The sequence below is a fragment of the Eurosta solidaginis genome, chromosome 4 (assembly GCF_040869045.1).
Source record: "Eurosta solidaginis isolate ZX-2024a chromosome 4, ASM4086904v1, whole genome shotgun sequence".
NCBI classification, from domain to species: Eukaryota; Metazoa; Arthropoda; class Insecta; order Diptera; family Tephritidae; genus Eurosta; species Eurosta solidaginis.
In genome coordinates this window covers 58,737,604-58,760,628 of record NC_090322.1, presented here as the reverse complement: position 1 = coordinate 58,760,628, position 23,025 = coordinate 58,737,604, and the positions used below count along the sequence as shown (strand labels likewise).

At 35.8% G+C, this 23,025-nt stretch overlaps 1 protein-coding gene across 4 annotated transcripts in view; it reads left to right on the top strand.

The window, feature by feature from the left end:
• Nucleotides 1-22,503, top strand: part of LOC137247936 (clavesin-2-like) — a 32,467-nt gene extending 9,964 nt beyond the window's left edge. For 3 of the 4 annotated variants that reach the window (XM_067778861.1, XM_067778863.1, XM_067778862.1), the window contains 5 exons: nucleotides 13,770-13,929; nucleotides 14,318-14,399; nucleotides 14,461-14,775; nucleotides 14,837-14,973; nucleotides 22,285-22,503. In XM_067778861.1, the coding sequence (XP_067634962.1) occupies nucleotides 13,770-13,929; nucleotides 14,318-14,399; nucleotides 14,461-14,775; nucleotides 14,837-14,973; nucleotides 22,285-22,369 (779 nt within the window). In that variant the 3' untranslated portion in view covers nucleotides 22,370-22,503. Of the gene's footprint in view, nucleotides 1-9,961; nucleotides 9,993-13,769; nucleotides 13,930-14,317; nucleotides 14,400-14,460; nucleotides 14,776-14,836; nucleotides 14,974-22,284 lie in introns of those variants that run through there. The other variant, XM_067778864.1, reaches the window with a different exon arrangement.
• The last annotated feature ends 522 nt before the right edge of the window (nucleotides 22,504-23,025 follow it).

Below are 23,025 nucleotides of genomic sequence, written 5' to 3'. Positions count from 1 at the left end.
GCCACAACTACGTGCACAAATTATTGCCCTCTCTTGTGACCACTGAGATAAGATATATGCATGTATTTGTGCATTGCCGCTCAGATGTTCGTATACGTACATATGTGTAGACGCAATGATTGAATTATTGATGTGCATTCACGTCACTGGTTAGCATCGGCTTAGAGACGATAGCATCGCTCAGTGCTGCTAACATTCGTTACAATATGCACTTTCAATTGCGGGTCTGGATTATACGAAAAGCAAGAGTTAACTACCAGACCAAAATCTTGAAAACACTGAACATTTTTCATACATTTACCGCCATGTTTTTCTGAAATTCTTCTCAAAATATCTACATTTTTAAGCAATTTTTTGCAGGAATTGCCGTTAAAAGAAGACTGTTCGAAGTAAACTTTACGATGTACATGGCATTCTTTTAACCCATACATTACTTTCTATTTCAAATTCTTTTAACATGATTTCATAAAATTTATTTATAACACCAAGTAAGAGATGAAAGTTCAGGAGATGGAATCAACCACTATATTATTTCAATGTCTTCATCAAAATCAAAGAGTGGTTTGTTAACACAATTTTTAAAAAGTGAGCGTGTTCTTTTTTACCTCCATTTTCTTCCCAAGTTTTAATATTTTTATCATTGGTATAGTTGAATCAACTCGAGAAAATTATGAAAATGTTGTGTAAACAAACCACTCTTTGCTTTTGATGAAAACATTGAAATAATAGAGTTGATTCCACCTCCGGAACTTCATCTCTTATTTGGCGTTATAAATAAACTTTATGAAAGCATGTTAAAAGAATTTGAAATAGAAAGTAATGAATGGGTTAAGGAATGTCATGTACATCGTGAAGTTTACTTCGAACAGTCTTCTTTTAACGGCAATTCCTGCAACAAATTGTTTAAAAATGTAGATATTGTCACGGATATTAGCATCACTAAATTATCCCATCACTAAGGCGATGCTAAGGCCATGCCAAGCAGTATTTACGTTAATAATCAAATCAAGTATACACATATATAAGGCAGCCCAGAGAGATGTCACACACAGATGCATTTACTTATATGCCTATGTGCGCGCGAGAGACTGTAAACTACAAACATTCACATCAATAATTCAATCTTTATGTATCTACATAAACGAATAAATAATTGCGTCTACACATACATATGTACGTATACGAGCAGCGGAGCGGCAATGCACAAACACATGCATATATCTTATCTGAGTTGTCACAAGAGAGAGCAATAATTTGTGCACGTAGTTGTGGCTGGCGATTTTGTAGCCGAAACAACTAGTAAGTTCTGGAAATCGAAGAGCCTAGAAGTATGCAGCGTAAACTATAAAAGCGGGGCAAGCGAGTAAGGAGGAATTCAATTTTGAGTTGAGCTATAAATCAGTTTGATTAAGCACGCGATCTGGCGGCCAATAGTAGAGTTTCATTTGAGTTATCAATCAGTTTGGCTATTAAGCCAGCGAGTAGCAAAGTATAAGTGTTATTGTGAAGTACTTTAATAAAGGCCATTTTTCCATTATTCAATATTGGAGTTATTTATTCAACAGTTTAGTGATTCGAACTTAGCAGAGGATTGCAAATAAGAGGATTTGCAAGTAAATTCGTTACAATTGGTGTCAGAAGAGGAATTGTTGAATAAATTCCAGAGGACAACAAGGACATGGCAAAGTTCAGTGAATTGAAGATCCAGCAACTAAAGAAGGAGTTGGAGAGCCGTGGATTGAATACAAGCGGCGTTAAACTTGAACTTCAGGCACGGCTACGAGAGGCAATGGAAGCAGAAGGAATTGATGTGGAAGAGTATGACTTTCATCTTGATGGCGAGGAAATAACAAAAATGGAAGAAACACCGCAGACAATGGCGAACACAGACCTGAACATGATATTGGCTGCAATATCGGCACAAATGTCCGAAATGTCATCACAAATATCTACCAACATGTCATCACAATTGGAATCACAGGAGGCACGCATTTCAGAAATGTCGACACAGATAACATCCAAGATGGAAACTCAACTGGAAGAACAGAGGACATATATGGCATCACAATTGGGAGAACAGAAAACACACATGGCGTCACAAATTGCAGAACAATTAAAAGAACAAGAGGCACGCATAACATTACAGCTCGAAGCACAAGAAGAACGTATCTCAACAAAGCTGGAGGCACAGGAAACAAAATTCTCATCGCGTCCAAAAATATCGTGAGTGGTGTCAAACGAAAATAAAAATATTGTCACGGATATTAGCATCACTAAGCTATACTATCACTAAAGCCATGCTAAGCGATAATTACGTCAATAATCAAATCATGTATACACATATATAAGGCAGCCGAGAGATGTCACACACAGATGCATTTACTTACACGCCTATGTATGCGCGAGAGACTGTAAACTACAAACATTCACATCAATAATTCAATCTTTATGTATCTACATAAACGAATAAATAATTGCGTCTACACATATGTACGTATACGAGCAGCGAAGCGGCAATGCACAAACACATGCATATATCTTATCTGAGTTGTCACAAGAGAGAGCAATAATTTGTGCACGTAGTTGTGGCTGGCGATTTTGTAGCCGAAACAACTAGTAAGTTCTGGAAATCGAAGAGCCTAGAAGTATGCAGCGTAAACTATAAAAGCGGGGCAAGCGAGTAAGGAGTAATTCAGTTTTGAGTTGAGCTATCAATCAGTTTGATTAAGCACGCGATCTGGCGGCCAATAGTAGAGTTTCATTTGAGTTATCAATCAGTTTGGTTATTAAGCCAGCGAGTAGCAAGGTATAAGTGTTATTGTGAAGTACTTTAATAAAGGCCATTTTTCCATTATTCAATATTGGAGCTATTTATTCAAGAGTTTAGTGATTCGAACTTAGCAGAGGATTGCAAATAAGAGGATTTGCAAGTAAATTTGTGAAGAATTTCAGAAAAACATGGCCGTAAATGTATGAAATATGTTCAGTGTTTTCAAGATTTTGGTCTGGTAGTTAACTCTTGCTTTTGGCATAATCTAGACCCGCAATTCAAAGTGCATATTAATAAATTTAAATCAAGTTATGAGGACATGAAAATTAGTATTACACCTAAAGTTCATGCTGTAATTGAACACGTGCTTTACTTTTGTTCAAACCATGGAAAAGGACTCGCTTTTTGGAGCGAGCAATGCAGATTTTAAAAAGACATGGGTTAAGTACAGTGTTAAAATATCTCATCCAGAATACTCTAGTCGTTTATTGAGAGCAGTTTGCGAATACAATAGTTGCCATTTGTGATTCAAATAAATTGGAGAAGCTGATTAACGAACTTTTGTGGTTTCAAACACAAATATGCATTATTTTGTAAATTTTGTTTAAAATAACTGTTTGCATTGTATGTAACGTTACATAGAATAAATGTTTACATTATTTTTTTGCAAAGAAACATGATTATTATTGCTTTCAAATAGATTTGCCAATCAATAACGCGTATGAAAGCTTTAATTGCAAAATTTAAAAAATTAAAAACTTCAAATGACTCTAAAAAAAGCGCCGAATATGCGATTTCGCGGTTGGCTTTTTTTGACACTAGGCACCTCTTACAATAAGCCCACAGAAAAATTTCCCGGGCGGTCGGCAGAAAAATTATAATTTTTTAAAACCCACCGTGAGCTTCAAAGCACAGTAAAATATTCAAGTTTTTTTTCTGCTGACGACGACAGCTCGCATCAATTCAAGTAATATCTAAAGTAAAATGAAAAAAATTAATAAATTTGTTTACTTTGCTTTTTTCTGTCGCTGAAATATTTTTCAAATACAAATGTAAGCTGTATACAAAAATTCCAAACCGACAAAAAACTCATTGCTGGTAAATCCAAAAATTTGTAAATTTTACTATTTTTCAGTAAGCAATTCAAACCCTGTATATATCCATTTCGGACACTGCTAAACTGCTTCATCGGCAACGTTTAGGCGCCGCTGCTATAACGATTCAGCTATCACAGCGGTTGTTTGTTTGTCTTCATTATTTCTACTTCTTTCTTACTTGTTTCTTGCCAATTGATTTACACAGCGCTGTTACATCTGTTGCAGAAACAATGTGAAAATTGGACTTGTTTCATTGCAAATGATGCCATAGTGTCATATTTATTAACACTTTTTCCCCATGCTCAGGGATGTATTAACAATTTTTGTGGTTATATCGGCCTACTGATTTGTAAGATCGGGAATTCGAACCGAGCCTAAACGTTGCCGATGAAGGAATTTAGCAGTTCCCGAAATGGATCTATACAACGAGCTTTGGCAGTTGTCTAAATTTTTCTTTCTTACAAATCAGTAGGACGATATATCAGCAAAAAAAGAAAATTTTTTATTTAAATATAATCAAGTTAAATTAAGCAGTTAGGCCACTTTCACGACCACAAATCAATGCATATATTGCGAATTTTTTTTAAATAAAAATCGGAGAAGATTGAGCAAACTAATAACAATAGTTTCAATAAAGCTGCAGACATTGGTGCCTATCGGTAATCGTATCGGTAACCTTATAACAGCTGATTCGACCAACATTATGGGAATCAATGTAATCGATTATTGGTGCCATATCGTAACGCTAAGGTCGTAACCATTGCGAATCAAACTAAGTGTGATATCTTCTGCATAGACGTCAAAATTCCAAAGTGATTGGATCACCTGATTTGTAATTGACTATCGCTGTCTCATTCTGTATCTCTTTCTATCACCCGCTTCTATCTTTCTATGCGCTGCCATTTTGAACACCCTGCCAAAATGCTAAAAAGTAGCCATATTGAATATCCTGTCAGGCAGTTGACAGATAAGATATCACACTTAGTTTGATTCACAATGGTCGTAGCCGTATCGTAGCCAACCAATTTTGGTTTTTCGCCATATCCATAACCTAAAAATATTTGAGTTGGTGAATTTAATAACTTTTTGTAGATTTTATTCATTGTTTTGGATACGTTATGACTAGGAGACTTATTTTTTGTGGAATACGTTTGTAATTTTTTGCGTTTTCTTCATTTATATGAAATTTTCACGATTTTTAGGTTAAGGCACCATTAATCGATAACAATGTATCATATAGGGTTACGTTAGGGATACGACTACAGCGATACGACAAACGGCACCAATGAATCCGCTTTAAGTAAGCATTAGTGTGTTTAATCAAGATTTATCGGATTTTTTAATGAAAAAAAACGTCAGTAAATTCATTTGAACGAAGCTTCTCCAACAGTTTAATTACAACTGGTAGGTACGTAGTGTAGTGGACAAAATTCTCACCTGACTGTAGTGAACAACATATAGCGGGCCATTTTTTTTTAAATATATATAATAATAACGCAAAAAAGGAAGAAAAATTAAAAATTAGTAAAAATCCGTTGTGTGATAAGAAACTACTATGTAGATTAGTATTATATACTTCAGTCAATACAAAAAAAAGTTCCTCCCCCCCTGGAACCGCGCATGATATCTTGATAAAATTTGGTGAGCAGGTATATTTAGGTGTCCGATAAAACATTTGTTGGAACCGGCCGAATCCGACCACTATAGCATATATCCCCCATACAACCGATTTTTCAGAAAAGACGATTTTTCATATTATCATATCTTCCTCAATTTATCAGATTGAAGCTTCAAACTTCACCTTGCTTATATTGCACATATTGTTGTCAGAAAAAATTAATGAGATCGGTCATATATATAGCATATAGCATAACCGATTGTTCAGATAAGAAGCTTTTCGTAATTACTGCCCCATTTTAACAGCTAGAGGCTTTAAATTTCACCGAATGCGTACGTATATAACACATATTGTTGTCTGAAAATTTCGAAGAGATCGATCGTATATATAGCATACGTCCCTTCATCAGTTTATCTTGCTAAAATGCAATAGAATATTTCACAATAATATAACCTTGGGCTCATTTGCGACTTAACATTTTTTCTCATTTTTTTTTTCTAGCACAACTTTGATCTGGATATTGTAATAGGTTAAACTCTTAATTATCCAGAATCAAACCCGACATCCACAATGTATATCTTGTTATGGGACGCCATCTGTTACGATTGTCCAGTTCTATAGTGTAGAAAAAAGAAACGAAATGTCCTGAAATGGTCTCGGAATAACCCCGAATAAAGTCCTGGAATGATCCGAGGATATTTCCGAAATGATCGGAAAACATACCCGAAGTTATTCCCAAGCTGTGCCGTAGGGATCCCGAAACAATCCCTGTTTACCCCCAAAAAATACTTGAAATGTAACTGATCCCAGGTCGTAAGACACCCCTTCTCCCACCTCCACCCCTTTTCAAGAAAAATAAAAGCTACTGATCCTTTCAGACCATTGACTATATGCTCGCGGATTTTCGTCTAAACCCATGCAACGTGTGGGCATGCTGACATCTTAACAACAAATTTCACAGTTTTAATACTTATTATTATGATGAACAAAAATGACGGTGCAGTGCAATAACGCCCAGTGAAATAAGGCCCGTGGGCGTTATTTGCTTTTCTTGACGGACGTTATTATCTTTAAAAAAAAGAAATACAGCCAGAGGGCGTTAAATTCCTGCAAAATAACTAAAGTTATAAAAAAAAGCGCCGTAGGCCAAATTTTTCTGTTATATTTTGTGAAATAAATACAGGTCCGTTTTCCATTTTCCTTCGTTAGTACCATTGTGAATTCATACAAGTGAAAAATCTTTCTATTCCTGCATTGCCATTCCTACCTGTCAAATAACTGGTGACAGGGAGAACGGCCAGAGAATGGAAGGTAGGTTTGTTTTTTGCCCGCGCTTAATAAATTGAAGTGCCGTGAAGTGCCCATTCGTGTTTCAAACCAACTTTTCTTTTAGATGTGTCTACAGAAAATGAGACTAAAATATTAAAATTGACTTTTAAAATCTAGTTAATAGAGAAAATATAAGCATCCAGTTTAGCAATCATTTTAAAATATGTATGTAAGTAATGCAATGTACCAGTCGTCTCAGGCCCGTAGCTACGCACGGGCGTGGACGGGCCTTGCCCGTACAAGTAAATTCTTTGCCCGTACAGAGAGTAAGTACAAGAAAAAACCGATGTTTGAAAAAATTTTGGCATAAAAATCACTCAAAATTTTGCATATTAAATGGTTAAAGTTTTCAGTGCTAGTGATGTGATTGGATAGCATTGGAGAATCGGCACACCTGTGTTTGTTGATACTACTTTGAGTTCGAGTTATTTCTATCGATGTGGAAATTTGGTATTACCATTTTGACAAATGTTCCCAAACTGCACAAGCATGCACCAAACATTCATCGAATTCTTCGGATAATGGGAATTCGGCCTGCCCACCAATGAACGCGCCTTCTCAACGTTACGGATGATCAGCCATGACTGTAAATAGACTATATCCTGTGTCTTGTTTTCGTCAATTAAATCACCCGAGAACAGTTTTCCAAAATTTTTATTTCAAATCAATATATAAAAAAATAGTTTAATTAAGTAATCACTTTGATAATCAAATTTCTAATACAAGAAAAATAGAATAATTGAATTATTAGTGTGCTTATAAGTGACAATAACCCGGTGAAAGATCGGAACTGAGTTTTGGCTGGGTACCAGCTGGATTTTCCATTTCTTCACCCAATTCTAGAATAGACACCGGCCAGTCCCTAGTTCTACGATTAATGCCTACTTTAGAGAGGTATTGTTAGGGAATTCCAATCAGGCACTGACTAGGAAAACCCAGTACAAAAAAGTGACAAAAATGTATTACGCATCTTGACAATATATGCAATAGCCTATTTATTTACCTTCTCTGCAATGAGCATTTCTGTAATTTCTGTGCATTTCATTATAAATATCGATTAAGGTCCTAATCATAATTTCTACTTTGTTCTCAGCCAGTTATTACAGACAAAATCCAGTCTAGTGTTTTTCTTGATCTTGATGTTTGAGTAAACAGTTGCTATATATTCTAAACCGTTTCTGAAATTGCATATGCAAATTGCGAGAAAATTAAATAGATAATAAATCATACTAGGCCACAGCTAGGCAATTCAACTCAGGAAATTTCTATCCAGTGCCAGTAACATTCAATCGCATTGGGGTTTGACTTACATGGAACTGTTATCCACCCATTAGGATGTGCGTCAAGTTAGCAGTACCACTTTTAAAAATCAAAATCAAATATAGCTAAATTTTGTCTAAATTCACACCATGCAAAAACCTGCCTGGTATTTACGAAGAACATCCTCTTTTGGTAAAATATTTCAAGACCCTATTTAGGAAATTCAACAGGAAGTATCTATCTAGTGCCAGTGAAACTCAATGGAGATAAAGTTTGCCTGACTTGGAACTGGCTGTTGATTGGATTAGCACAAAAAAATATCCAGCTTTTGGTAAGTGAGTAAAAAATATCAGGTAAAGTTCATATTTTATTTTATCTTTTTTATTTCAACATAACACAGTACATCGTGCAAACCTCGTCGCTACTATTTAAAAAAATGCAAAACTCTTAATGTTAACTTTTGTGAAAAATGTAACACTTGTTTGTTTTGGTCCAACTTGAGTTCTATTGAATTTGGAATTTCTCCAAAACAAGTGTGTGAAATATCTTGAAACTCACTATTGAAAAACTGTTTCTATGTTAAATTTTGGTGGCATTACACGTCTCCAGAAATACAAAATGAAGTAATTGAAATCAAGGCTAAATCAATTAGAGAACCAGTAGTTTCTGATGTGAAAAATGCTGATGGTCCATGGTTTACGCTAATGATAGACGGAACCAAAGACAAAAACAACCGAGAGAATATAGCTATCGCTCTCGATATTATTACAACTAAGGGATTGGACGCTAAAATATTCACCGAAAAAACAATTGAAACCTGCGTGAGAATAGTATCGATTTGTCGTGTCTTTTGAGCCAATGCTATGATGGAGCTAATGTGATGAGTGGTAAAAGAGGAGGTGTTTCTGGTCTCCTGGAACAACACCTAAATCGTAAATTTCTTACATACACTGCTTCAACCATCATCTCCATCTCGTTGTTGTAAAACCGGTGTCTGACAATGATTTGCTGAGGAACTTTTTCGATATGTGTGTGATGTTACATGAATTTTTTCACCATCCCAAAATTTCTTCTTTATATGAAGGAAAAACCATAGTACGATTGCTACCGCAACGATGGTCCGGTCACTTTGCAATTACACAGGTTGTGTCATCTAACTACCCTGAAGTAAATCGAGTGCTTGATGAAGTAGTTACCCAGTCTAAATTGTTCAATAGAGAAAAAAGAGCAAAAAGTATTGGAATCAAAACAGTCATAAAAACGGAAGAATTTCGATTTTGTTTATTTTTTCTTAAAAATTTTTTGGGGATTTCACATCCAGCGGACGCTGCAATGCAGTCACGAACAGCGAGCTTGAAAACGGGACTAGACGTCACAGTCAGTTCTTCAACAACTTCAAGTTATGAGATCAACCGGAAGGAATTTGAATTAATTTTGGAAGATGCGTATGAGGTCATACCCATGACTGGAGCCATGAACGCAACAATGTCCAAACGAAAAATTAAAACAACTGAGCATCCAAGCTATGTACATAACTGAGACCAGATTACCTTCATACTCTGCGAATCGCGCCACTGATGGGAACCTACAAGAGTGAAATAAGAAGCTGAAAGGAATTTACAATGAATGCCTTGATCTTATAATAAACGAAATCAAGCGACGCTTCTCAGAGCGTCAAGAGCTAGTTACTGCGATTTCCAACATTAGCGAATTCAAATCGGATGATTTGAATAGCTTTATAGAACTAGGTAATTTGAAGCATTTACCATCAACACAAAATTTGCCCCTTCCATTTTACTAACACTTATAAATTTACATGTTTACAGGTTTGAAAGTTCCCAGCGAAGAAGAATTGACAGTCGTGAAAAACTTTTTCAAGAATCGAAAGGAACAGGCTGAAGATGGAACAAAGTTGGAGGTACTTTTCAGATTTCGTGAAGCTCTCAGTGATACGTTCGAGCTGATGGCAGCTGTTGAGACATTTGGGTGCAGGACAGCAACTTGCGAATCAACGTGTTCGGGATTGACCGCAAGTAATAGGCCGCAACGCCTGTCCATGACCCATGCCCGCATGGCTGATCTCGTCTATTTAGCTTTTGAAAGACATCGCACACGTGCAATTAATATCGATATGATTCTCCGAAAATTAAATAATAACAAAAATCGTAAACTGCCATTGTACCTATTCTTAACAATATTTTTTGTATGTTTCTTTTAAGCATTAATTGAAAATTGAATTTTCTTAATTATTTTATTTATAACTATTATTACACAAATAATTTTAACCATTTAATTATTTGTTTTTGCAAACTTTTAATCCTGCCCGTCCTTCGATAGTGTCTGCCCGTACAGTTGGTTAGGTCTGGCTACGGGCCTGAGTCGTCTACAAAATTGTTTGAAAAACACTATTGAGCAAATGATTTAAGTAATCGAATAGGGATTCAACAGGTGATCCAGGCTGTTTACTATTGTGAAGGTTTTTTTTTTTTTTTCAAATATTCGCCACTTGTATGAATTCACAATGGTTAGTACTATTAACATCATCTGGGTTCGCGGAAAATAAACAAATAAATTATTAAATTATACACAAATACCTAAATTTAAACAAATTAAAATAGTGGTTATTTCCTTTTCTCGACTGGCGAAAATTAAAAAAAATCTGCAATAAAAAAGGGTCAAAGAAAAATGTGTACGAGGATGCTATCTATATTTTGAGCTTTGGCAACACTAATTGTTTGCCGGCGCCATTTGACGTTTTCAATTGAAAGTTTGATGTTTTTAAGCATAACCTTCTTCAGAAAATTTTTACATTTGGGCACAACTTGTGTTGTTTACAGTACGTAAAATGTGATGTTACTACCGTAGTAACTTTAACCACGAATTGTGTATAACAATTGAACTGATTAATACTCGTTGGGAGACCCTCAGATAACATTTATACAAAATTTCAAGATCAGATCTCAGATCAAACCTCTTTAGTTTCAGAATAAAATGAAATGTTCCCTCAATATAAAGCCAACCTTCTATTTCACTTTATTTTGTTTTTATTTATTTTATTTTAAATTTATTTGTTTGATATTGTTTTACTTCATTTTATTTTTTATTTTTTTATTTATTTTTATTTTTTTATTCTGCTTGTGTTATATTTTAATATTTTTTATTTTGTATTATTTTAATTTATTTATTGTTTCCATTTTATTCCAATGAGCATTGAAATTGTTATAGTAAGTTACAAATGGTAATAGAGAGGTAGGCGTTACTTCTTTTAAAAAGGTAAAAACGCACGCGAGCTTTATCTCTCTTTAGAAAAAAATTAAGCCCGCTGGCGTTATTTCCTTTTGTAGGCGGGTGTTATTTCCCTTTTGAAAAAGAAATAGCACCCGTGGGCATTATTACCAACTTTAAGGAAATAACGCCCGCGGATGTTATTTCCTTTTACAAAGAGAAATAACGCCCGCAGACGTTATTGCCTTTTTCAGATGGGCGTTATTTCCTTTTTGAAACAGAAATATGGCCCGCGGGCGTTAGTTCCCAAAAAAAAAAGAAATAACGCCCAAGGGCATTCTTGCACTGCACCAAAAAATACCAACATTAAAAATAAACAAGTAAAGAAGGCGAAGTTCGGGTGTAACCGAACATTACATACTCAGTTGAGAGCTATGGTGACAACATAAGGGAAAATAACCATGTAGGAAAATGAACCGAGGGAAACCCTGGAGTTTGTATGACATGTGTATCAAATGGAAGGTATTAAAGAGTATTTTAAGAGGAAGTGGGCCATAGTTCTATAGATGGACGCTATTTAGGGATATCGCCATAAAGGTGGACCAGGCCTGACTCTAGAATTTGTTTGTACGTTATGGATATCAAATGAAATGTGTTAATGATAATTTTAAAAGGGAGTGGGCCTAAGTTCTATACGTGGACGCCTTTTCGAGATATCGCCATAAAGGTGGACCAGGGGTGACTCTAGAATTTATTTTGTACGATATGGGTATCAAATGAAAGGTGTTAATGAGTATTTTAAGAGGGCGTGGGCCTTAGTTCTATGGGTGGACGCCTTTTATCGTTATAAAAGTGGACCAGGGTTGACTCTAGAATGCGTTTGTACAATATGGGTATCAAACGAAAGGTGTTAATAAGTGCTTTAAAAGGGAGTGGGCCTTAGTTCTATGGGTGGACGCCCTTTCGGGATATCGCCATAAACGTGGACCAGGGGGGACTCTAGAATGCGTTTGTACAATATGGGTATCAAATGAAAGGTGTTAATGAGTATTTTAAAAGGGCGTGGGCCTTAGTTCTATAGGTGGACGCCTTTTCAAGATATTGCCATAAAGGTGGACCAGGGGTGACTCTAGAATTTGTTTGTACGATATGGGTATCAAATGAAAGGTGTTAATGAGGGTTTTAAAAGGGAGTGGCCCTTAGTTGTATATGTGAAGGCGTTTTCGAGATATCGGCCAAAATGTGGACCAGGGTGATCCAGAACATCATCTTTCGGGTACCGCTAATTTATCTATATATGTAATACCACGAACAGTATTCCTTCCAAGATTCCAAGGGCTTTTGATTTCGCCCTGCCAAACTTTTTTATTTTCTTCTACTTAATATGTTAGGTGTCACACCCATTTTACAAAGTTTTTTTCTAAAGTTATATTTTGCGTCAATAGACCAATACAATGACCATGTTTCATCCCTTTTTTCGTATTTGGTATATAATTATGGTATTTTTTCATATTTCGTAATTTTCGATATCGAAAAAGTGGGCGTGGTCATAGTCGGATTTCGGCCATTTTTTACACCAATACAAAGTGAGTTCAGATAAATACGTGAACTGAGTTTAGTAAAGATATATCGATTTTTGCTCAAGTTATCGTGTTAACGGCCGAGCGGAAGGACAGACGGTCGACTGTGTATAAAAACTGGGCGTGGCTTCAACCGATTTCGCCCTTTTTCACAGAAAACAGTTATCGTCCTAGAATCTAAGCCTCTACCAAATTTCACAAGGATTGGTAAATTTTTGTTCGACTTATGGCATTAAAAGTATCCTAGACAAATTAAATGAAAAAGGGCGGAACCACTTCGATTTTGCTAATTTTTATTAAGCAGACATATTGTAATAAGAGTAACGTTCCTGCCAAATTTCATCATGATATCTTCAACGACTGCCAAATTACAGCTTGCAAAACTTCTAAATTACCTTCTTTTAAAAGTGGGCGGTGCCACGCCCATTGTCAAAAATTTTAATAGTTTTCTATTCTGCGTCATAGTTTCAACTCACCTACCAAGTTTCGTCGCTTAATCCGTATTTGGTAATGAATTATCGCACTTTTTCGATTTTTCGAAATTTTCGATATCGAAAAAGTGGGCGTGGTTATTGTCCGATATCGTTCATTTTAAATAGCGATCTGAGATGAGTGCACAGGAACCTACATACCAAATTTCATCAAGATACCTCAATATTTACTCAAGTTATCGTGTTAACGGACAGACGGACGGACGGACATGGCTCAATCGAATTTTTTTTCGATACTGATGATTTTGATATATGGAAGTCTATATCTATCTCGATTCCTTTATACCTGTACAACCAACCGTTATCCAATCAAAGTTAATATACTCTGTGAGCTCTGCTCAACTGAGTATAAAAAAATAAAAATGTGTTACAAACAAAATTCAAACATTGTATTTCCAGATCGAATTCTATTGAAGCGTTTTTATAAATGTATGGACGGTAGTATAGAAGATACGAAAAAGCTTATAAAAACCAACTACAGTATGCGAAACAAACATGCGCACATTTTCCTCGATCGTGATCCAGCTGATGCGGATAGTAAACAAACGTTCGATTATGCGTAAGTACATACCGATGGCGGCGTAGAAGTTCACTGCATCTCTGCTACCGGTTGGCTAACAACCTATCTCAACATTTATTGAAAAGCCAAAGATTTTATTTTAAAAATGTCCTAGTTCACTTCAAAATGTATTCAAAAAATGAAACAAATTCAAAGATAGAGACTATTCAACCTTACAGCCGATATAAGGAGTTCCTCTACTCAGCCATTACATACATAAATAGATTAAACGTCTCAGGGCTGGTTTCTCATTGGCCGAGTTAACTCTTAACCGGAACATGTTTGGAAGACGATCGAATTATTTCTTTCATTTGAGTTCCGGTTGAGTTTTAGTTGCATATTGTGAATCCAGCTCTTAATTTCATGTGCTATTTTCGAAACTTCACAGAGATTTGGTACCGCTACCCGGCCTTACTGAGGAGGGCTACAAAGTGAGCTGTTACCGTTTGCGTGACTTTGATCCATCCAAAGTTAGTTATTTTTATTATTTTACCTTCGCTATTATATACTAATTTCTTTTTATATAATAAGGTCAATCATACAGCTGATACAAAAGCTTTTTTCATGGTTAGTGATTGTCGCTTTAGTATGTGCGATGGAGATGATGGCAGTGATGAAGACTCGGATATGTTTGCTAACGGTGAGGTGCAAATATTTGATATGAATGGCTACACATTGAAACATTTAAGCAAAATGACCTTCAGTACATTGCGAATATATATGGCGTTCCTACAAGAGGCGTTGCCGGTACATTTAAAGGCCATCCATATCATAAATTGTCCACCATATTTAGATAAAATAGTGACAGTTTTGAAACCGTTTATAAGCAGAGAAGTCTTTAAATTAGTAGGATACAAAAAATCGTGTGAAAGAATTGGAAATAATACGTGTATTCTCTTTATGACAGATTCACTTCCATACCGCCGGTTTGGACAGCCTTTATAAGTATGTATCTCGTAGCATATTGCCGGAAGAATATGGAGGCACTGGTGGAACTCTGGATAAGTTAAGAGCGCAATTGTTAGCTAATTTAAGCTGCAAACGGTGGGTATTTAAATTTAAGAATTATTCACTAAACTATCACAAATTCATAAGTGCTCATATAGAGCTAAATGAGGGACCAACAATATGCTCACATCAGCTAAAGCAGTTACTGAAGACTATTGAGCTTAAGTGGCGTAAATTGAACTCAATAGTCGTCAATCATCAGTCGAATTTCGAAATCAGTACCAAAACGCAAGTTAAATCATCAAATCCTTGTCTAACCCCACAAAATACAATGATAAAGTATCTATCGCCCTTGGCTATAATACTCGGTCAGACTTGAAGAAATGTGGGAGCGTTTTCTAACGACGATTTGTAATGCATCCTTCAGTAGACAACGCTAGCCGTCGAACAAACAGACGGGCACATAAACACAAAGACGACGCACAGTGGCGCCTTTTGAGTTTTTTCTTTGCAAAAATCATAACTTTTGAACCAATGAAGATATTTTAAAAATTTAAAATGCAAATGAAAGCTAATTATTTGAAGTTTTATCGTGTAAAAGTTCAAAAATCGCGCATTCAATCGACTGTGAGTGAGTACCCAGGTGAAAGCTTGTGTGTGACTACACACTGTGCCGCTTGGGATCAGTGTTTGACTACTTGCTCAGATTTAAAAAAAAAATGCAAAAACAAAATGTTTTTAGTAAAAAATAAAAAAAATAAAATGAGATTTGTCTTATAATGACGTATTTAAGCATTAAATAAGATAAACTAATGATTTTGATAAGATAGCGTGGCGCTGCCCACTTATGATAAAAAGTTGTATCTAAGTAGTCACGTAATCAATAACTAACAAAATCGATAGACATATTGTTTCTTTTAAATGGCAATACTCTTATAAAACTCAAATGTCCGTTTTTGGTGCCACAATAACAAGGTGCTTCAAAATTCATCGTAAAATTTTACGTTTTTTTTTTTTAATTTACAAGCCAAATATGTATTTTATTAATAACTAAAAGTTATTGAAAGTGGTTCAATGAAATTTTATTTGAGCTAAAGATTAAACAGCCAACGAATTTTGGAAAAAGTTTGATCTTAGTAACCGCTTTACCAATTTGTACCAAACTCGATAGACGTATTGATTTCTATAAAAACTTAATACTCGTTTGAAAGCGAAATGCCTAAGCTTTAAAATAAATTTGATAAACTTTAGAGAAATGCAATAGCGAAAAGTATATATTTATAAATTACTAAATTAATTCGTTTTTTTGAAATAAAAATTAACTTGTACATAGATATCTTATTTTTCAGTAAAGTAACAAAATTGATTAGTAAATATCTTTTTCATTGTTGTGATAAGAAGTGAGAAACTTATTTTATCTTAACATAGTCATCGTCACTGGAACATATATCTAACAAAGCAACCATTTCTGAGCTATACGCATCTGTAAGATCTTTTTGTGTTCTTACATACCTCATAGATGATATGACTGGATCAGAAGAGATAGCTAACATGTTGAAAAGGTCTTCGTTTTGTCTAACTCGTGATACTTTGCAGGTGTTCATACATCTATATCTTTTGTAGTCCTTGTTCTTAGATTCTTGAGCTTCTTCAGACAATTCTCCTAATGGTAAGCACTGGTACTCTATTAATTCTTTTCCATGTGCTAAAATTTTATGTACCGTTGGTGTAAGTTTCTTCTCAGGTTACTTTTGATGCAGCAACTCTGTAGCTTTTGATGCATATTCTCCAAATTTGGGTCTATTAACTGGTTCATGGCAGTTTAAAATATTTAAAATTACTCCCAATCTTTTCACAATATCTCTATCAACTCCTGTTATGCGAGCAGTCACTTCATCGTTTTCAAAAAATCTTCTTGAGGAGTTACCATCATTTGTATTTGCGCATCCATACTTTGGACAGTCAACTCTAAGTCCAATCTCTTTATAGAATGCATCCTGAATTATTTTTTTTCTCCTGTTTTGTTTCTCCTTACATGTTGTATTGTCGTCGAAAACTTCTCCTTGTTGTGGTAGTGTATAAGCCAGCTTCAAAACAAATTCCATACATCTTATCCTAGCATGCAAAGGAGATATTCCATACTCATTATTTAGTTCGTCAGTTATTGAATCATCAAGATTTTCAAGACTCCTTCTCGTATTTAAATAATATCGCTCGCACAATATAGTTGATGACGGACGTGGATTTTTCCAATATTCTGAAGCTTCATCTTTTAGTCTTAATGGAATAATAGAAGCCATAAACATATTACTATCTGTAATTGTTTCATCGTCTACATTTATTCTTTGTTTATATGCGCTTTGTCCTGATGATCCATTACAGCCCCACTTAGTTATCAATGCTAGCTCCTTTGGCAGTGATTTCAACTTTTCTTCAGTAAAACTTTGAAGGAGTCGTGTAGACGTATGATCCATTAGGTTTTGTAGCTCAATTTCAGCTGATAATTCGGTAATTTTGGGACTTAGAGGAACTGCTTCTTTCTTGGCTTGAGTAATTTTTTTGTATCCAATTAAAATATCGGCATTACGTTGCAATAATGACTTACGCAATATAATATATTTTTTCTTCGTTAAACCGATATCTATAAACAGCGCCAAAGCTTCTTCGGGAGTTTATTTCCTTGGTAGCGCATTTGGTGGTGTGGTAAAGCTGTTTTTGATCCTCGTCAGTCGCACTGGACTTGCTACCGCAACTGCTTCTGTTATATGAGACTTCACGTTTTCTTCTTCTTTTTTATATTTAATAGCCAGTGCTTCTGGAAGATGAGTCGTGGCCATAGCTTTTGTGGTATCAGACAGCTTCCTTTTCCTTGTGTAGGTAGAACACTCTTCTATGGGTTTTGTTGGTCTCCCTCTAGTTGGATTGGTTGACGTGCTAGGCGTTTCTTCGTCCAAAAAAGTTTTGTCAGCTAGCCACTTTTCATGCTTACTTAGAAATTTTGAGTTGTTACGATAGACGTCCTTCCATTTTCTTTCTATCATAATGTATTGTAAACCAATTTTTTCTTCCAGGCCTTCCTTTTCTTTAATGCTTGTTTCACTCGCTAATTCTCTCATAATAGCCTCATCGAAGTCCCGTCTTGACTTTGTAGATTTAAACACCGCAAATAGTTTCGAGTTTTCTAGATACATATTAGAATTGGCTTCGAGTGGATCTGACCAAATATTAATCTGTGAACTATATTTAAAAATACTATTCACTTGATTTAAGTAAACAGAATACTTAGTTCCTTAATCTCCAAAAGGTGAATGATAATGTGCATTGTATGATGGATAGCTTTATATACCTACTCAAATTATTAAAATGAATTTCAGGTATACAATTCGTAACTAAAAAAATTTATGTTGTTAACAAGTTCCAATAACAAAAACGACCTTACGGCCGTACTGAATTATATATACCTGCTCAGGCGCGTATTTATGCCCAAGGTTGTTTAACTTTATTTGATGTGGACGCAGGTAGACTTTATGAATTTAGGTAACTGAATATTTCACAAATAATTACTGTTAATTTGACGGAGCACATATTTTAACACTTTTTTTTCCATCAAAGTTTTAAAAAGGGCCTAAAAATAGGCATTTCGAAAAACAGGTATATCCGCCAACTTTTAACAAAAAAAACAATTTTTTTTTGTTTCGATCCTAAATTAAATTATCTTTAATTGCTATACAAGAAAACGACAACCGGCTGCCTTATTTACTCACAAACCGATTTTACAACGAAAAAGAAGAAAATTTTCAAATTTTTCCCAATGTTGAAAATTGGTCAACTTTGAGCGGCTCTACCTGGTAAACTATAATTTTTTGTGAAAAAACAGTTGTATATTCTTGATTCCTGGAAAATTCTCTTTTAGAAATTGATTTTGCCATGCTTTAACGGCAGAGGCGCCACTGTGCGACGTACTGCCCATTATCATCACTCCCACAGCGATTAAAGTAGCTATAAAAAATACCAAGTCTTTCAAATCAATTAGCCCTGACGGTATAGCCATGCCAATGTTGAAACATCTTGGTGACGAACGTTTTCAACCTTTCGTTGAAGTCCTTTTTCTTTCCTGAACAATGATAAATGGCAAGGATAGTTCCACTAACCACCTAACGAAGGTGAGTCATATCGACCGATATCACCCCTTTCGCCAAAAGCGAAGACGTTAGAAACCATCCTACATAGCATTACCACCGCGCTAAACGCCATAACCACACAGATAAATTACGGACTAAACCAGCTAAAACCTTGGTCATCACAAGGGGCTATTTATAATTCCCTTTTTCGACGACTGCACGATGACGGCAACAGAATTGGCCCTTCAATAGACGAATTAGTTTCTTAATTAAATAGCTCTCTCCGCAGTATTTCTGGTTTCTTCATCTCGCAGGGCCTGATACTATCACCGACCAAGTACACGACTACTTTGTTTACGACGTGGAAGGAACTTACTTACTTACTTAATTGGCGCTAAATCGTGCTTGATCTAGCCCAGCCCGTAAGAGGGATAATGAAGCACCTCTGTAAATAGTTCCGGCATTTTTTGAATAGGGTGGTCATGAATAAAGGGAAAGTCCTGGAACACCAAAAATATGCCCTAGGTGTTTTTTTGAACTTTGCGGGGGCTTTCAACAAGGTCTCGAAACGAGCAATCATCGGCAGTCTCAACTCGATTGAAGCACATCCGGATTGACAAAACGGATTGGCTCCCTGTTAAACTGCAGAATAATCATGTGGCAATGGGGTATATGCGAAGCCACAAAAACTGTAAACAGAGGTACGCCGCAGGGTGAGGTATTATCACTAAATTTTATGGACGCTGGTCATCAACCAATTGCTTAGGTGGTTCGACAGTGAGCTAGGCAAACTGACGGCGTATGTAGATGACGTTTCAATCATCATAAGCGGCAGATGTCTACCAACAATCTGATGGATCAAGCACTTCGGTATGTACATGCCTGGGCACCTGGAATCGTGTTAACCACCAACGCGGAAAAAATCGATGTCGTGTTGTTACTAGGAAATAAAAGGGTCCTAATTGGACTAAGCCTACGCTTGGAGGGGTAGCCCTACAAGAAAAGTACAGCATAAAATATCTAGGAATTATACTAGATACTATGTTTTCGTGGAAACTCCATGTGGAAAAGAGAGCCAAGAAAGCATTCGTGGCATTTTATGCATGCAAGAGGATGCTGGAATGCACATGAGGCGTATCGCCCAAACTCTCTTATTGGGTATTTACGGCAATTGTCACGCCCATAATTTACTATGGGGTCCTAGCTTGGTGGACAGTCTCACAATAAAGGAACGTATGCCATACAATTTGAGGGAGTACTTATGCAGATTATCAATAATTAGCATAACGGGAGCCCTGAAAATTACCTCACAACAGCATTGCATGCTATTCTGCACAACCCACCTGCAGATCTAATGGCGAAAAATATAGCCCCCGCAACTGCAACAAGGCTTAATGTCTCGGCCAGCTAGAGTGCAGATACATGGCCCCGTGCATGCCAGCATATTATACATGTGTGTACCAATGGTTTCAAATTAGCGGAAAAGGTCGGATCTGCTGTTTACTGTGTCAATCCGCAAATAATTAGAACCTATCACTGCAGCGGCTTTAAGGCGGAAATTGTAGCCGTGAATGTTCAATAGAATTCAAAAGGAGACAGGAGTTGCGTATAATCCATCAACCAGAAAAGACGTGGACAGAAGCGTTGGGCTGCAAAATTTCTAAGATAATATGCAAATCTTACAACGTTATACTCACAAAGTTGCTGATACATATCTTTAAAGAGAGAAGACTTAAGGCTCTCGTCAGCATAATAGCTAGACACTGCCTTCTCGTTGAGAGCCTCAGATACTAGGGACAGCAGATCTGCCATTTGTGGAGGCAGCATTTAAGCTAATATCAGGTAAACTTGGAGTATTTTCCAAGAGATCGGAGTTATGCTATTTCATAAGTTTTGGTTCCTATATATGTGGGAATCGATAACCGCACAATCCGTAGTGGACAGGCGTACTATTACAGGATCGCACGTAACATACTTGCCAATACAACCCTGACCAATGACAACTAAAAAGACTAAGTGGAACGGATGAGATGATAATTCAGCCACTAAGCTAAGAATCGGACGCTTGACCAATTTGACCGCGACTAAATAATTTATTGTCAATTAAAACTATTATATTACATGTTAACCATTGTTGTTTTATTTACCAAACGGAGTAGAAACCACATATATTTGGGGGTTTTCCGTTTGGTCGTCGAACAAGGACCACCCAGTTTAACCTAACATACCCCCTTATACACACAAAATAAAATATCCCTCTTATTCATAAAATTAAAATAGGTTTATAAATTTCAATATCAATTTTAAAAAACTTTATAAGCCGTAGTAAAAAAAATTGCAAGGTGGAACCGTTTCAAATATTTTTGAAGTTTTTGTTTAATTTAATATTTTAAAGGAAATATAAAAAAAATATATGTATAAAAATTCTACCCTTTTCTAACGATAAAACTCCATTGCAAAAAGTTCTCAAACAGTATTGTAACGACTTTTGGGAAATCCTTGTTAGTATACGCATTTTGCAAACATTCGAATCGCTAAACTGTTGAATATATAATTCCAATATTCAGTAATGTAAAATGGTTTTTATTAGACTACTTTGAGCTATTTCGCAATAAATAAATAATATATAAATAAATAAATATATAAACACTTATACTTCACAACTAAATGCGTGTTTAAATCAAACTGATTAGTTATTACTCAGCGGGCGCTGCTTTTATACTCTCGGTTTCCTCGTTCACCCATTTCTCCTAAGGTCTAGTAATTTCGCGAACTTCATGCTTGGTCACCAGCTATATAAATGTATATTTGTAGTTTGTAGTCATATGCGGGATTATGCGTGAGTACTACTTCGGCTGATGTGTTTGTGAGTATCTCTTCGTCGCCTTGTATGTATGTGTGTAAATTATAATTGATTTGTTTACGTACATACTAGTGGCTGCTTAGTGATGCTAATATTCGTCACAGTATCAAGTGCGCAGAAAAGTTAAGTTAATAAGTACTCCTTATGACCATGTAGTAATAAATTTTGCACACTTTTTCGCGCTCTTGATACTGTTTTGGATGTTTTTGGGGATGGAGTTTTATCGTTAGAGAAGGGTGGAATTTAGGGGCTGGTCTATTTACCCCCATATATTTTTGTACGTATTCGATTGAGAAATTTGAAATTTTATTCTAACCGGAAAAACTTCAAACAAGCCATATACGGTTCTACCTTGATACTTACTTCAGGTACGAAATCCAGTATTTTCTCATATATTTAACAACTCTTTTTAATATATTTCAGCGAATATTTGATGGATCCAAATTATTGGAAAGTTGACGATAGCAAAAGGAACACAGAGCGTCGGCGATGGCCATTTATGTCCTGAAACCTTATACTCATATTTTACTATGAAATTTGAATTGTAATTTTTTATATATGTATAGTATTTTTAGCTTCGTACTTAATCTTTTTTGATATGTATCGATATATATGTAACCAAAAACTTTGTTAAATAAATCTCTTCGCCTTCCAATCAAATTACCACAGGTGCGTCGAAAGTTCTTCTCGGAAATCCATACGCAGCTCAACTGCACGGTATGAATTTAAAACCGCAAAGTTGTCTGTTTTTGAAAAATTACATAAAAGAAACCATTTTTTTATTTGAATTCCTTAATTATTTTACTGCTTGTATTTGTTAGGTAAAATTAAATTTATACTTAAATAAGTAAATACCTAAAAGCTTTTAAACAGGGACGAATGGCCTTGAAGGTTCAATGTGGTCATATTAAATCGTTCCCGATATAGTCGGGCTTGTATCTTAATGGAGCTTGTTTCCGGAACGTACCGGATGTATATCCGGCAAAGGATCATCAACATCGATAACAGTCCCCAAAACCTTGGGGCCGTGTTTTTATCGCTACAACTTGGTGTTTTTATAAGTTGCTGTTTTGCTTTACGTTCCGTACTACTGCGATCGGACGTACGATGTGGGCCAGCTGCTATTACTGGGACAGGGAACGAGGAGATTTCATATGGCCAGGA